This window comes from Ambystoma mexicanum, chromosome 12, assembly GCF_040938575.1.
Source record: "Ambystoma mexicanum isolate Mex_15411 chromosome 12, UKY_AmexF1_1, whole genome shotgun sequence".
Classification (NCBI taxonomy): domain Eukaryota; kingdom Metazoa; phylum Chordata; class Amphibia; order Caudata; family Ambystomatidae; genus Ambystoma; species Ambystoma mexicanum.
The window spans coordinates 576,440,857-576,457,007 of NC_090936.1; the positions used below are offsets into that span (position 1 = coordinate 576,440,857).

Below are 16,151 nucleotides of genomic sequence, written 5' to 3' on the forward strand. Positions count from 1 at the left end.
GGTTGAGAGGATTTGAGGTTTAGGGGAGGGAATAAGGCGCAGGGATTGATGAATTGTTTAGTTGTTTTGGTGCTTGTTAATTGATATTTAGTCTGTAAGGCCATGGAGCCAGGTTAGCGTTTCTTTGCAAGCTGTGGCCTATCACATTAAAGCGACCTTTTCCACTACAAGCGAGTCCGGGGGTTTTGTGCAGAAAACCCCTGGACTCGCTTGTAGTGGAAAAGGTTGCTTTAATGTGATAGGCCACAACTTGCAAATAAACTCTAACCTGGTTCCATGGCCTTACAGACCACAGATCAATTAACATGCACCAAAACAACTAAACAATGCATCAATCCCTGTGCCTTATTCCCTCCCCGGCCCCTCAAATCCTCTCAACCTTCATTCACGCTTCCCCCTTCTCCTCGAGGCCACGCCCCTCCTTCAAGACCGCTTTCCCCAGTTAGCCCAAAATAAAACCAAATATCATCTGAAAACAAAGTTGTTTTTATTTCTTTTTTTCAATTGATATGATAGTATATTTATATAGATTGTGCCTATACACAATGTGTTTCAAAGCGCTTCAAGGCAAGGGAGGTAGCAGAAAATACAATGATATTCTTACAGGCCATGAACAGTAAGGATGTGAAATTAACTATCGTACTCGGCCTGACGACATTTCAGATAGTGCAAGAGCTAAGACATAGATAAGGAAGGGAGGGGGAGAGTGGGAAGGAAATGGAAACAGACAGGCGACTATGGTACTAGGCCTCACAACATTTCTGGTAGAGCCGGAGAAAAACAAAAAGGTGAGGCAGAGGGGGTGCAGAAAGGAAGGGGAGGAACAAAACAAGCGACTATTCTGTCTCTTGGTGCCTGCCTTGAACGTTCCTTCTCCTGATTGCACTACAATCATTACATCTTGCTCGTCTCCCCAGATACTTGCATAAAGTCCCAGAATACACTCAGCCACAGTCTTAAGATAATCACAGGACTACATGTCCCAGAATTCACTGTCACCCTCAAACATGTATCTGCAAGCCAGTTTCCTCTACTCCCGCCCCCTCCGCCATGTCAGATTTCAAATAACAAATGCACCCCCCTTAACAGAAGTTAGGTAAAAGAAAGGAAAATCTGTTTCATGTAAATAATTATGGAGAGGATAACCAGGTGCAACTCCACACTGGCGCATAAAATATAAAGAAAGCACAAAGCAGGGTGGGTCACATGGCGGACGCTGGAATTTTAGTCAGAGGTTTAAATCGTGGCCTCTCAGAACTGCCATCACTGGCAGGTCACCCTGTGCCTCAGTTCCCCTCAACTGCCAAAACTAGTAGTGTCTCGGGGTAGATTATAAGAAGCACTAACGACAGTGCAGAGTTAACTAATCTGTTTGCCCTGGCACACATTGTCCCTACACCATCGTCTGAAGGGACCGTTTACTGCAGGCTATTAGAGCACTAACATAATCCACAAGAAATTAACTAGTGGGGTGGCCGTTCTTTCCCCGGGTGTCCCGTTAGCCACAAGCCTGTATTAATAAGCATCCCTCCTCCCCCTCAAAATGGGAGTGAGCAAAACTTTCCAGGATCGCATTCTGCACTTTTTTGTTCATACAATTCACGGATTGCAACATAGATACTCTGCACAAAAAGCACTGCCATGGGCTCCACGTGTCAGGGGGGCTTCTAGCTCTACTTTAATCGCCAGTCCTACAGAATGAAAACGCAACGGGTGGCCACAAAGCATTCACTTTGAGACATTGAACATCTAATCCAGGGACAGTTCCGTACCTCCACACCTAGCTCCCCCGCCCCCAATAACCTCCAGGCTTCCTTTCCTCAGGGGAATCAAACTGTGTTGATGTATGCAGTTCACAAAAAAACCAAGCGCTGGGTATCAAGTGGTTTGTGTAGAGGGCATGGAGGCATTTCTGTCCAGATGGGAGCACCCCGTCCCCCGGTCCTGTACTGCTGGGTTGCATTGGCCGAGGGCAGGGGGTCCGGGAGGGGGGGTACATTGCTGCATGAGAGTGGCATAGTTGGTCTTCCTTTGGCTTGTTTGGGCATGAAGTTGACTATATGAAATGTTTGCCCCAAACAATTAATCTAGGATGCAAAGGCGCAAAATACAGAGGGGCAACAATTAAACTAGGGCAAAGAATTCCTAGACTGTAGAACAGTTCCCTTTGGATGCTCACGCAAGAGTGCAGCTGCTATACTATATTCGTGTATGGTTCGGGTTCGCGTCTCTCATGCATGCAGCTTTGGATAACCACAATACGCCTAGGAAGGTAGGCTGCCTCTTCTCTCCACAGCATAAATAGCAAGCTGCTGCTTTTCGAGCTCCTCGCGTAGGCCCTCAAGGCACTGCAAGTCTGGAAATGTTAACTTCGTACCGCAGTGCCACGCTTCAGCATGCCTACTTGACAGAGTAGTCCTGGGCTCCGTTATGCTCAGTCGGCCCAGTAAAAACGGATACTTATATACCCAGTTAGCAACACATCAGTGGTACCAGGTTGCACGCATATCCAAGGCAGGCAACATACCATCATGCCCATTCGGCATCGCCCAGTTCGCATACTCTCCGATTACCACAGCAGGACCAAACGTAATTGGGCCTCTGTGAAACTGACCCAAAATGCCCATGTTTTGCAAAAGCAATTTAAAAAAAATTGGGTTTTTAATCAAAGCATAGACAATACCAGGTAAACGAGCAGCCAATGTTGCAAGACGAGGTCATTGGGTAAAGCATGCCAGCATAAACTGCTTCCTGAGCGAGGGGTTGGGAAACTTGAGTAGCTATGGTTGTAGTCAATAGTACAAGACTCTTCCACGCATTCTTGTATTGTCCGACAGGCTTTTAATATTTTGACAGCAGTCCAAGGTTTTCGCTTTTTTAACCACTGGCTTGTGCAAAGGGTATATATATTCTGTCCAGTCTATGGGCCAGTCGTTTCCTCGATAACTAAACGAATCACACCATTAAATGGTTATATGTGATTGTTAACGCTGGGATAACGGCGAAATACATAACACAAATAACTATTAAAATAACGATTTACCTTTTCAACGAGCCGAATATCTACAAGCAGTCTGTATATATCGTCTCACAGTGCCATCTACTGGATTATACGAGAATACGTTTCCATTTCTACTTCGGTAAATAAACGACCATAGAAACCTATCCCACCGACCCTTTCTTTATTGGGCATTAGTAAGGTGCTTATACACCAGGGAATTGCGTTTGAAAGCGCCCACAGGGCATAGGGGTGGGGGAAACTTACATAAAAGTACCTTTTAACTGGGTATACCCCCGGCCCCCCATCCCTCAACTGACACATAAAACCTCTGTTAGTCCCTGCCATTTCTTTTAATAGCTGTACCCTTTTTCAAACATCAAACTTGCTACACTGCATTATTCCATAAATTTCGATATTTTTACATCCTGTAGACGGTTTTTTGCCCTCTTTATTTTCGATATTTTAACATCTTCCAAGATTATCTTTTAATGCAACGTAATCACTCGTTAGCCGTTAAGTCAGTTTAGGACATGACTAGAGCAAGTGCCAGTTTCTTTACCCAACAGTGAATGGATTGGGATAGTTGCGTTCTTTGGATCTTAAGCCAAAGGGCAGATCTTCTAATATTTAACACACACACGTACCCCCAGGATTATTCTTAGCATGGGTCTTCTAATCGATTAAGCCAATCTTTCCTAATTCCACCACAGTCTTCCAATCCATACAAGATTGTTGGCACTACGCTTTACTTGTAAATCAATACAGGCCCGCTGAGGCTAAAGCACTTATGAGGTTTAATAAACGATTTAACAGCTCCTAGCTTCCTGTTGGCGCCAAGCTCAATGCTAGCCATGAGGGACTACTCAGATCACCTCCATATATTCAGCTGCCATCTCAATATTATTGTTCTCAAGCCACACAGTAATCAAGGGCACCAAGCACGGTTAATGATATTCCGGCTGCATGTTAGCTCTGTACTCAGAAACAAGAGGAGAGGATGGCCAACCCACCCCTCCTCCTGTTTCTAAATAAAGAGACATCACACAGCAGGTTTCGCTGAAGCGCTGCTCGGTTACACGGCTGACTTCAGGCGTCAGCATTTTGGATTAGAAAAATGCCGACAACTGCAGGCAGCCGTTTAACCGTGCAGCGCTCGGTTAAACGCCTGTCTGAGAGGTCAGTGTGGCTGGGCTAGTCTGGGTGAACCCCGGCAGGGCCCTGGCCAGTCCCGGCCCACTTAAAGCATGTTAAGGTTCTCGTTTCCCCATTTAGGTGGATCATTTCGGGTCGAGCACAAAGACTCGCCGAAAGCAGCCGTATATAGATTAAATAGCAAGGGGGTGAGAACACACGCCTTAAGCGTTTTAAGCCCTTGTCTGTTTCAATAATTTGAGTAAACTTCCCTCCTCCATCCACACAGACCCTGGCCGCCATTCCTGTGTGGAGCTGGCAGAGCCTATTGAAGAGTTGCCCATTAATGCCCCAATTAGGCCTCTATCTGTTAAGGCAGTCGAATGCCCTGCTAAAAGAAATAATGAGAAATCGAGGAGCGGCAAAAGGGCAGCCTTTGCACAGAGCCAGATGGTAAACATTGAGGTTTTTGGGCTGTATGCAAGCAGCGGCATGGGGAAATCAGCGCTGCTGGGTCACATGTACACTATACTCAGGGAGAATCATTTTACATAGTATAGAACAAATGATAAAATTGAAGTTACGTCACGAGAGTTTATCCCAACCTGTTGGTGGCAGTATTCTTATGCAAGCTATGTTGCCAATCGAGGAGTTGTGCGAACAATAAAACCGAGGAAGCAATCGTGTGAAAAACGTTGCTAACACCCAGGGGGGGTGGGAAAATCAGGTTAACCAAAAATGCCCCCCCCCAATTGTGCATTTGTTGCCAACAGAACCCATGGATAGAATGTCACATGGTTTTCGTCTCCTAATAACCAAACCTATAATTCTACAGTTATGACATCACATCGGCATACTATATGATAAGTCATTTATAACGCACCTGTACAAAAGTGTTTTAGGCGTGATAAGACAAGGGGGGCAGAAGGAGGACAAAACAAACTTACTAGGCCTTGTGTCATTCAGATCATGCAGGTAACTCAAGAAGTGCAGAGAGACAAGGGACTGTAGGGTTGCAGATACAGACAAGTGCTGAGGGTGCAGAGAGACAAGGGACTGTAGGGTTGCAGATACAGACAAGTGCTGAGGGTGCAGAGAGACAAGAGACTGTAGGGTTGCAGATACAGTCAAGTGCTGAGGGTGCAGAGAGACAAGTGACTGTAGGGTTGCAGATACAGACAAGTGCTGAGGGAGCCCGGGGGCAGTGCAAGGGCAACTGGACATACAGGAGCCTGGGCCCCAGTTCAGAGGGCGACCAGTGCGCAGAGCATTCGGTGCATCAGAAGGGGAGAGGAAGAGAGAAAGTGGAAGCGAAAAGGAAGGTCTTGAGTTGCTACCGGAACTGTAGGTGGTTCTGCTCAAGTTTGAGAGAGGCTGTTCCAGAGGGAGGCCCCAGCCAAGGAAAGATCTAACCGCCGATTTCTGCTTGGAGAAGCGTCTGACCCTCAGGAGTTGGAGGTGGATGAGCGGAGGGCTTGAGAACGAAGAGGTTTAGGAAGAGAAAGTTGGAGGTAGTGCAGCCCTAGGCCCCACAAAGCCTTGTGGACAATGCAAAGGGTCTTGAATTTGATCCTTGCAGCTCCAAGGAGCCAGTTGAGAGATTTCAGAGCTGAAGAGATGATCCCTGGGCTTAAGGCCAAGGACAAGTCTTGCAGTCCTGTTCTGGATAAGTTGTAAAGGTCAAAGACTAGAGACAGGTAGATTTAGAAAGAGGCTGTTGCAATAGTCCAGCCTAGAGAGGACCAGGGCTCTGGAGACAGTGAGCTTCTGGGGGAAAGTGTGAAAAGGCAGAATACCTCTGAGGCGGTGCAGCTGATAGTGTGACTTCTTAGAGATGTGAGGAGAGGAGAGGGTGGAGTCGAAGACAACACCAAGATTCTTAGCCTCACAGGAAGGAGCAAGGAGAGGGCCCAGGGTGGGCAGCCAGTGAGAGGAAAGGTGGGGTAGGTGTCTCAATGCGGAGGATCTCAGTCTTACTGGCATTAGCGGCACACCATTCCTGAATTGCGGCCAGACAGTCTGGCGTGAAAGAAGGAGCAGAGGTGGCTGATGGGAGCCTGAAAGAGAGCTGGGTGTCATCGTATAACACTCAAAGTCAGTGCAGAATGTAGCAATGCGGTGGGCAAGAAGTGCTAGGTAGTGGTTGAAAAGCCAGGGAGAAAGATTAGACCCCTGGGGAACCCCACAAGTCGACAGATAGAAAAGAGAAAACCCAAGTTGGACCTGGGAGGATCGGTCAGTGAGAACGGAGGTCAACAAGACCTGGGCCTGACCAGTGATGCACAGGTTGTCGCTGAGGCGATTAAGCAGGTTTGCGTGGTTGACCCGTGTCAAAAGCAAAGGATCGATCCAGGAGAATGAGGACAGAAGGAAGGTTAGAGACCAAGTCTTCATGGGTGTTCAGGAGAGCAGTTTCCATGCTTCTGGCAACTCTGAAGCGAGACTGGTGGTCGTGGAGACAACCAAAAGATTCAGTACGCAGATTAAGCTTCGAGATCGCCAGCTTTTCCAGGCGTTTGCCCATGAAGAGTGATGGAGATCAGTCGATAGTTAGCGGAGAGGAATGATCGGCAGTGACATCACCACTGGCCATTATATTAAGACGCTCCAGATGCGACATGACAATTGGATGCTTATATGATCATCCTGTAGTCGTGATATCACAGCTGGTTGATATTTTAATCTAGTCCGACCTTGTGACTTGCTTATTAAGTTAACCAAGTTCTTAATTACATAAGTCATCTCACTGCGATATACCAAAATGCCAGAAAACAAAATAAACATCTGGCTATGACATCAGCGAACACCTACTGACAAGAAGCAAAGCCAATGGTAAACACCTGAAGGGCGCCTTCATTAGGAGGAAACCGACTAAGGTACACCAACAGACAGCTGAAATACACAATTAAAGAAAAAACAGCCCTTCTAAACACTGATGCATACTCCCATCTTCAATGGGCCCGTTGTCGCTCCCAAGCGAGACTACGCCTCGTCCTCTGGGGCTCTGCAGCAAGTACCAGCAAGTACTGTATATATATCTGTAAAATGACCCTGGAGTTCTGTTCCTGTGTAAAGCACTCAGCTGTTGGGACATACTACTCATGATGCGGAGCCAGGAAACATTCATCGGTACATTAAGAACTTTAACGGTCTCCCTTGCTAATGTGGCCGAAGGCCATACAGGGCTTTTTTTCCCTTGGAATTCATGGACATGTAGATTTTTGCCCCCTCCCCACCGCACCGTTTACACTTCGAAAAACTACAAGATCCAGAATTCAATTGAAAAAACACGAAAGCAGAAAAAAAAACCTCACGCATAGCAAGAAAAGCTCTGCATATATCATTGGCGTTTAGAAGCAAGAATTACGATGAAAATAGTTTACGAGTGACAAAAAGCGGTTTTATTACGGGGACTGCCTTGGTAGGTCTGGGGGTGCTTATGGTGCTGAGCAAACACTTAAATAGCCCACTTTTAGTTTGGGCTATTAGGTGTCAAGACGAAACTATCGCATCGGAGTACAGGTAGGAGGGAGACGACACAGGGCGGCACACAGCGTGCGGGTGTTTGGCTATTTACAACCCCATTGACAGCCTATTGCGATTCTAATCCCTTCAGCCATTTCCACCCACTAAGTGGCCCTCCCGCCCCTTCTCGGATCTTTCCGAGCATGGAACTTTTTAGCCTGCCAGTATTTTTCCAAGTAGTTTGCTGAGAGTGAATGGCTTACTTCCATGCAATGAAATCCTGCCAAAAACACACAATGACAAAGCAAACCGTTTTGATTTGCGGTATTCGGCAATCTTATGCCCAAGTAAATAACCAACTTTCCAGCTGTTGCGATTTTATGGCCTGGTAGTACCACATCAATGACTCGGAAAAAAAAAGTCATGCCTTCCCAAAAAGCCCAACTGTTGACTTTGACAATTCTGTTTTTTTTTTCTCGTGAAATGAATTCTTTCAGGCTATACCGCATGCCCAATGCTGTTGCTTCCTGTGGTCCTCGTTCTCCGCAATGAAGAATGGGGTGGGGGTCATTTATGTATTGTGCATTTGTAAAGGCGCGTATACACGTACATGGTGTTTCAAAGTGATTGCATCTCCGACCTTTCCTCGTTGGATGCAAAAACGGGACTTTCCAGCGGCGTGGATGTCAGCTGGCATGGCTTACATCCTATTCCCGCAAATTCAAGGCAGTCGGCCAAATGCAGTGTACACAACGGCCCGCCTACTCATGCAAACCGTCAGAAAATACAGAACTAAAAACTAATAATTAACTTCCCGCGAGCGAGGCGAACAATCGGTTTGGGCGTAACAGGGGTGGGGACTCAGGTGTCGTCCTCTCGGAGTCTGGTCAGACGCTAGGTGAGCCAAACAGAGCACCCGAAACAGCCCAAAAGACGCCATCTCGCATTAAAAGCACCGACAGCACCAAACTATCAGGCAGGCCAGGCCCACCGTAAAAGAGAAGGGAGAATAGCGCACCCGCAAGGCCAGAGTGAACCGGTTTCTACATAGCGGCAGGACAACACCTCCAAAAGGCCTGCAGTGAACTTTATACAAGTCACTAGCATCCGGAAGGCAACGGAACACAAACTCCCATGTTGCGTTTATTGGGTTAAGTGAATACACATGACGCGGACAGAGTTATAGAGTGATCTGGTTACTCCAAGGCCAGGTATAACAGTCCAGACACCCAAATACGGAGAGGAGAGAAGCCCCGCTGTCGCGACTATAGGAGGGAAAACTAAACGGGGGGAAATAAACCGACTAAGAGCGTGAAATAGAAGGGGGCGCAACCTTCCCCGAGGCGCAGCTGCATTTAGAACACATTGTTTGATGTCGCGCTCTACTACATCACCAGAATCCCGGCGGTCCTCAGCTGCACGCACCTGATCCGGAGCGGGAGCCGGTACCTGGGGAGTTCCCTCAGAATCCATGCCTACAACAAAAGCAGGGTAGATTACCACTCTCAGTCGACCTGCAGAAGACCTCCCTTGAAGACTCCTCCTCCCGACCTGAGGGGCGGAGGGAGAGACGCTACGTGCAGAGGAGGAGGAGGAGCAGCAGCGATAGACACCTCCTTTCCCACACGATACTATGGAGGACAGAGGCCGATATCATAGCCACAAGCAACGTATCAGTGGCCAGGGACGGGAGCAGCTACAGTGGCATCTCCAGAGGAGGAGGAGCCAGAACAGACACAGGAGGGAAACAAACCTAGCACTGTCCTCAGGTTGGAGGTGGCGGGAGATAGAAATGATCGAGGTGGGAGATAGAAATGATCATCTGGGGAGATAAACCAATAATATACAAATACGAGAAACTGTGTCGATATGACAAGTATTGACAAAGTAAATGCGTAGTATATATAAATGTTACATTCTCTTCAGTGGTGATCATTTTGGTTTGTTTTTTTCTAAACCTCTGTACTGCTTTATTTTTTTTTAAATTTTTTGGGGGAACTATTAATTTATTTTATTTTTTATTTGTTATTTACCTGCCATGCTACCTTTAACAATCCAACATATTCATATCACTATTGCACACATTAACTATGCATCACAGTCGAATAGTAAGAAAAAACTATTGTTACCTCACAATTCATAAAGTACAATTCATCACTTAAGAAAAATAAAAAATAGAAAAATATTTATTACATCATCATTTATCACAATACATTGACATAAGAAACTCACAACTCATTTCATACTATTTCCAGTAAAATTCTTATTCATGCCAAAATGTACATCACAATCTCTAAAACTAATTCTCAAACATATAAAAACGATATGCCAAACTCAGCCTTTCATCCTTCCCAGGTCGATAAATGAGCACCACACACTACGGGTAATAATAAGAAGCGCTCAGATACCTGAGGGTTTGTAGCACTATATAAATGCTAAATTATTATTATTATTATTAATATATTATTATAAAAAACGTATTAATAATTCAACTAATTAGCAAGAATTTCCTGGACATGGACATGGTCAAAAAGAATACTTACTAAAAGCGAAATTAAGTTAAGGTAATAATTCCCAACTATAGGTTCCACAGAAATCTCAGTTCAACATCACTGACCTAAAGAAACCCACCACTGCTATCAAATCCGATGTTGAGCGCCCCTCCAGAAATAATTTCCCTCCGTAAAACCTCTGGAGTAAAAAAATGACAGAAATAGTTATTGCGCTGGTAACACAATGAGGGACAATCAACCAATATATATATTTAATAGTTTCAACCACGTTCCTGTCCTTACAGTATCTACATTCCCTCTCTGTTTCATCAACCACTCTATATCTAAAAATAATTTCTTTAGTCTGAATGAGGTTCCAACGGAACCTCAGAAACACTTTTCTGGCGGATCGACTGGGATATTTGGCTATATAAGGTGCTAGAGCTCCCAATTTCTTGTGCTCCAGCCTTAGATGGGTGAGTAAAAGATAGCCATGGACCTTTTCATACTGTTAATCCAATCCCAAATTTTAAGGCGTTTTTTTAGCTTGTCGTGGTCTCAATTGTAATTCCTCACTATTTGAGCCTATATCATTCAAGATGTCATCACATTATTTTTCAAATCTAAAAGGACAATTTAAAATAGCCCCTTTTAAAAAAACATTAATTGTCTTTAATGTATCCCCAAAACGTGATTCGTCCTCTGCAATTTTACGGAATACATTTAAATAGTTTGATAGTCCCCTAGATCTAAGTGATTGGATACCAAGTTCCTATCTAATAACTGTCCCCAGGAGTGAAGTTGGGGCATTAAGTATTTTCCTCCAAATTAAGGCTTCCAAAACTGGAAGCATATTCGTGAGTGAAAAGTCATATATTTCTATTCCATAAAGCATTTTGGGTATTATTTTCCCTTGGTAAAATTTCAGAGATGGCAATATTGAAAACTTCCCATACAAATTAAAAAGACAGGGGACAGGGTGCTAAAATCCCTCCTTGTCTAACTGCTGCAAAAGTTGGGATGGGGCTTGATACATCACCCTTCATGTTTAGTCCAACCCTTATGTCTGATTTATCATGTAGTACAATTAGAAGGTTTAAAAGCCCTCCTGGGATATCCCACTTAGCAAGCTTCTGCCATAACAAATTTCTATTCACTGTATCAAAGGCTGCAATTAGATCAATGCTTGCCACATACACAGCACTAATATTACCTGTGAGGACTATGTTTTGGACATATGTCAGCAGAAATCCATTTAAGTTCGTACTGAGCTTCTTCTTGAAGCCGTCTGCCATTTTTGAATTCTGCCCACTTGTAGTGGCCAGGCCTCCAAATGTTTTAGTAACAAGGTCTCAAGGACCTTGCTATCTGCATCCAGAATAGAAATTGCTCTGTAATTTAGGGGACCCTTCTGATCACCTCTCTTAAATATAGGAATTACATAGGTAGTTTGCAGGAAAAGAATTGGCACCAATAATTTGCTGAAAATGCATGGTTAAAATAGTAGCCCATATCACAGGATCATCTTTAAATAGAATATTAGCCAACCTATTAGGCCCCAGGGCTCTATATTTACTAATGGCCTTTATGATATCAAACACTTCTTAGAACTCCATTGGTAAATTCCAGCCATCTCCCATGCTATCCTACATTGTCGGATACAAATCCTCTGATACAGTTTTCTGTCCAAATTTTGCTTCATAGAAAATGACCCACTGTTGTTCCACAATTGGATTAATTTGATTTTAACTTTAACTGTAACTGCATTTTAAATGTATTTGTATGATTTGTAATCATTGGATTTTGTATATTATGAGTGAAATGTTGTGTAAAATCCTAATGATTATATCACAATACATTTTATTTTTATTATAATCCATTGATTTCTCCCTGTGTTATTTATAAAATGCCAAAAGGATATAATATCTGTTTAACACAAGAAATTCATCATTAACTCAGCATCATTTTGTAATAGTTGTTGTTTATATAACCAGATTCAGTTATGATAAATTTGTTTGACAAGCTTAATTTCCTTCCCAAAAGTCGGGAGAACATCATGCTATTTAAGTTTAAAGGCCTTGATGTTGTTTATCATGTCAATTTTTTTCACCCCGACATTGGGTTCAAATGTATTACTATGTTTAACAGGACCTGAATTGAATTTTGACTCTGCCTGGACTAATAATTCCCCCAAGAAAGAGTCGAAACTATTCAAGTTAAAACAATCCTTTTTCCAGTCCATGGAAGTAGTTGTCAGTACCAGGCCACCCTCTTATATATCAAAGACGCTTTATGGTGATTACATATTAGCCTGTTCGCATCTTGGTTAACAGTAATTGTAATATCTGACAATTCTCCCTATTTAGGGATATCAAAATCCAATACAAACATAACGATGATCGCTAAATTTACACAAGTATACCTCAAAGTGGGAGCACATAAGAGAAAGGGTGTCATCAACAAATAAGTAATCCAGAATGGATTGTTTATTCCCCCTTTCCCAAGTGGTTTGACTCAGCAGATCACCTGATGTACAGCCATTTAACTGAAGTAAGCCAAGGTATTCCAAACTCTCAAGCCAACTTATACTGTGTTTCCTTTTTAATAAAGAGGGCTTTTGAACCACCTGTACACAGCTACCAGAGTTAATAAAACAGAATAAATTCAGGTCCCCAACTACAACTATTAAGCCGTCTATCCAAGTAGAGGACCAGTTGGCTATAAATTCGGTCATTGCACTCAATACCACCTTCGGGTAATTCATAGAATTTCGCGCACAAGTGGCGCACGTGACTGGCGCACAGTGTGCGCGTGCGAATGTCTGCGCCAGCCGCGTGCGCTAAAATCGATTTCCGCGCACAGCGTATTCATGGATTTCAGCCTCCAAAATCAGCCGTGGCGCAGAGTGGCGCAGCGACCCTGCAGCAGTGTCAGTTACGCCCCCAAGAACGCCCTCGCGCAAGGAAAAGCCATCAAAATTCCCAATCCAGCACAAAGGGGTGCGCTAACCCTGGACGAGTTTACAGGGCTGCCAAACAGCAAACGCCAAGCGGGGAACGTGTATTACTGGGGTTCGCGTGAAGTTTCACACGCGAAAGGGCCTGTGCGAGTGGGGTACGTGTATAACTGGGGTTCGTGTGAAGTTTCACACGCGATTGGAGCAGGGTACATGTATTACAGGGTTCGCGGGAAGTTTCACACGCGAAAGGGCCTGTGCGAGTGGGGTACGTGTATAACTGGGGTTCGTGTGAAGTTTCACACGCGATTGGAGTAGGGTACGTGTATTACAGGGGTTCGCAGGAAGTCTCAGACGCGATTGGAGCAGGGTACGTGTATTACGGGGGTTCGCGGGAAGTCTCACATGCGATTGGATCCGGGTATGTGTATTTCGGGGGTGCGTGGGAAGTTTCACACGTGAAAGGGCCTGTGTGAGTGGGGTATGTGTATAACTGGGGTTTGCGGGAAGTTTCACACGCGATAGGCCCTGTGCGAGCGGGCTACGTGTATTACTGGGGTTCGCGGGAAGTTTCACACGCAATTGGAGCAGGGTACGTGTATTACGGGGTTCGCGGGAAGTTTCACACGCGAAAGGGCCTGTGCAAGTGGGGTACGTGTATAACTGGGGTTCGCGGGAAGTCTCATACGCGATTTCAGCAGGGTACGTGTATTACGAGGGTGCGCGGGAAGTTTCACACGCGAAAGGGCCTGTGCGAGTGGGGTACGTGTATTCCTGGGGTTCGCGTGAAGTTTTACATGCAAAAGGGGCCTGTGCAAGTGGGGTACGTGTATTCCTGGGGTTCGCGTGAAGTTTTACACGCGAAAGGGCAACGCCCGTGCGCGATACGTCACATACACGCTTACGCGCTAAGGGCCTTTGGTCCAATGAAATCGCGTACATGTGCTGACCCGCTTACGCGCTAAGGGCCGTTCCTCGAATTACACGCTGACATGCAATTTTTTCATGTGCCAAATCACTCCGTATCAAGCTGGCCACGCATACACACACGGAAGACCACGCTCCTGCCCTGAAGGCCATTTTCCTGCCCCCCAGAGCCCCGAGCACGCTCCCACCTGCCATCTTCTGCTGCCTGACTGTCTGCTGCCCACGTGCCGTGCTATTTGGTGTCTGCACATCAGCCATCTGCAGGGGTCCAGTTGCTGTGTCCACCCCTGCTGGAACAGAAGACTCCCGACTGGGATACCATCGCTCCACAGCCCAGCCCCAGCACCCAGTTGCCCACCCACTCCTGCCTCTGGGGTTGCCATGTCGGGCACATCTCCATCTGGCACCACTGGCAACCCCCAGCCAGAGAGGCAGAGAGCCACCAGCTTCACTGCCACCAAAGTTGGTGTCCTGGTGGAGCATGTCCTGGGGCATTATGATGCTCTCTTCGGAACATTACGCGCCAACAAGGAAGGACGGGAGAGGATCTGGGACGACGTAGTGGTTGCCATTAACGCGGAGGGGGTGGCAACCCGCGAAATGAAGCACGTCAAGAAGCGCTGGGAGGACTTCAGGTCCAGGACCCTCCACAAGGCCCGGCTCCTCGCCGAGGGGCCCGGGCACGCATGAGTAACATCTGGAGTTGAGCGGTAAGTGGCCAAGCATTGCTGTGTGAGACAGGGCATGTTGCAGTGTGCTGGTAGTCTGATGCTTGCCTGTATGTGTGACATAGGCCATGTATGGATGTGTGTGTGCAGGGACATTATGGTCATGCATGTGAGACCAGTTATGTGTGAACCACATGGTTGGTGCGTGTGTTTTAATGCAACATGGGGAGCTCTATGCAGAATGCACACATGAAAGCATGGCTGTCTCTGTTCCTGGACATGAAGGGGAGGTGAGGAATGGGTGCTGATGTCATGTACATGTATGGTGCACATGTGTGTGTGTGTGCCTGAGAAGTGTGTGTGTGTGTGACTTTGAAACGCCATGGATGCATGTGAGTTTGAAGGCAACATCTTGGTTTACAGGGGCCCTTCTACATGGATGTTGATGTTGATTGCAGGCGCCAGGACTGTTTCTGCATGTGTGTTGTGTCCATTCACCCATGTTTTGTGGAATGACAGGATGGAAGTGACATTTGACAGTGCCACTCATGTGTTATTGCTTCTTGTCTAGGGTATTTTGTACTGTACCCTGATGCTTGTGTTCTATGTCTCCCTCTACGCAGCGTCAAGTGAAGAAGAGGGCGGAGACGGCGCTGTGGAGCCAAGCGGCGGGGGTGCCTCCACTGGACGGCGACGCAAGGCCCAGCCACCCTCCCAGGAATTACCATCACCCGGGAGCGAGGGGGCTGGTGCTGCGTCTGCCACAACGGCTGTGGCAGAAGGGCCGGGTGAGCCCCCACAGGGGCTTCCAATGGCGGAAGACGGTGTGGAGACATCCAGGTTGGTGGTCTCCACAGAGGTGGAGGAGCATGCTACTGAGCCGCACATGGGGCCTGGTGGGGGTAGTACCACTGGTGCAAGTGGTGCAGTCCAGGGCCAGGGTCAGGAGACAGCACAGGTCACCGCGGAGGGGCCTGTGCATGTCGCTGTCCCTGACCCTGTGACTGCACCACCATGCACCAGCAGGGAGGCCCGGTCCCAGGCCCGTCCGCAGGTAGGGGAGAGTGCCATGTCATCTGCCTCTCCACTACCTGTGGACGAGGGGTCCCACGAACGTATGGGCTCCGTCCTGGTTGGTGGGTTCCTACATGTGTCGCACACTCTGGCGGACCTCTCCTCCTCTGTGGAGACTATGCGCCAGTCGTTCTCCACACCGTCTTCCGGCCTAGATTCCACCAGGGCCCCCTGTGGACCTGGCCCGACCAACACAGCCAGCTTGGTGGAGCTCACATCCCTGCCACAGTCGGGAGTCCGCGGCCCAGCAGGGGTGGACACCACAACTGGAGACCAGCTGATGGAGGATGTGCAGGCACCATCAGACACGGCACATGAACAGCAGGAGCAGGCTCTAGGTGGGAGCAATGATGGCTCGGGGCCATCAATATCGGAGGGGCAGGCATCGGCCAGAAGGCAGGAGGACCCAGGAATGGGAATGTTTTGCGTGTGGCACC

At 46.8% G+C, this 16,151-nt stretch overlaps 1 protein-coding gene across 2 annotated transcripts in view; it reads right to left on the reverse strand.

Moving 5' to 3' along the window:
- LOC138513808 (transmembrane protein 176B-like) overlaps window positions 1-16,151 on the reverse strand; it is a 417,665-nt gene that overhangs the window by 99,806 nt on the left and 301,708 nt on the right. The window contains exon 1 of one of the 2 annotated variants that reach the window (XM_069628908.1): window positions 9,023-9,275. The exons of the other annotated variant lie outside the window; for it this stretch is intronic. Coding sequence (XP_069485009.1) covers window positions 9,023-9,070 — 48 coding nt within the window. The 5' untranslated portion in view covers window positions 9,071-9,275. Of the gene's footprint in view, window positions 1-9,022; window positions 9,276-16,151 lie in introns of those variants that run through there. 2 annotated transcript variants of the gene reach the window in all.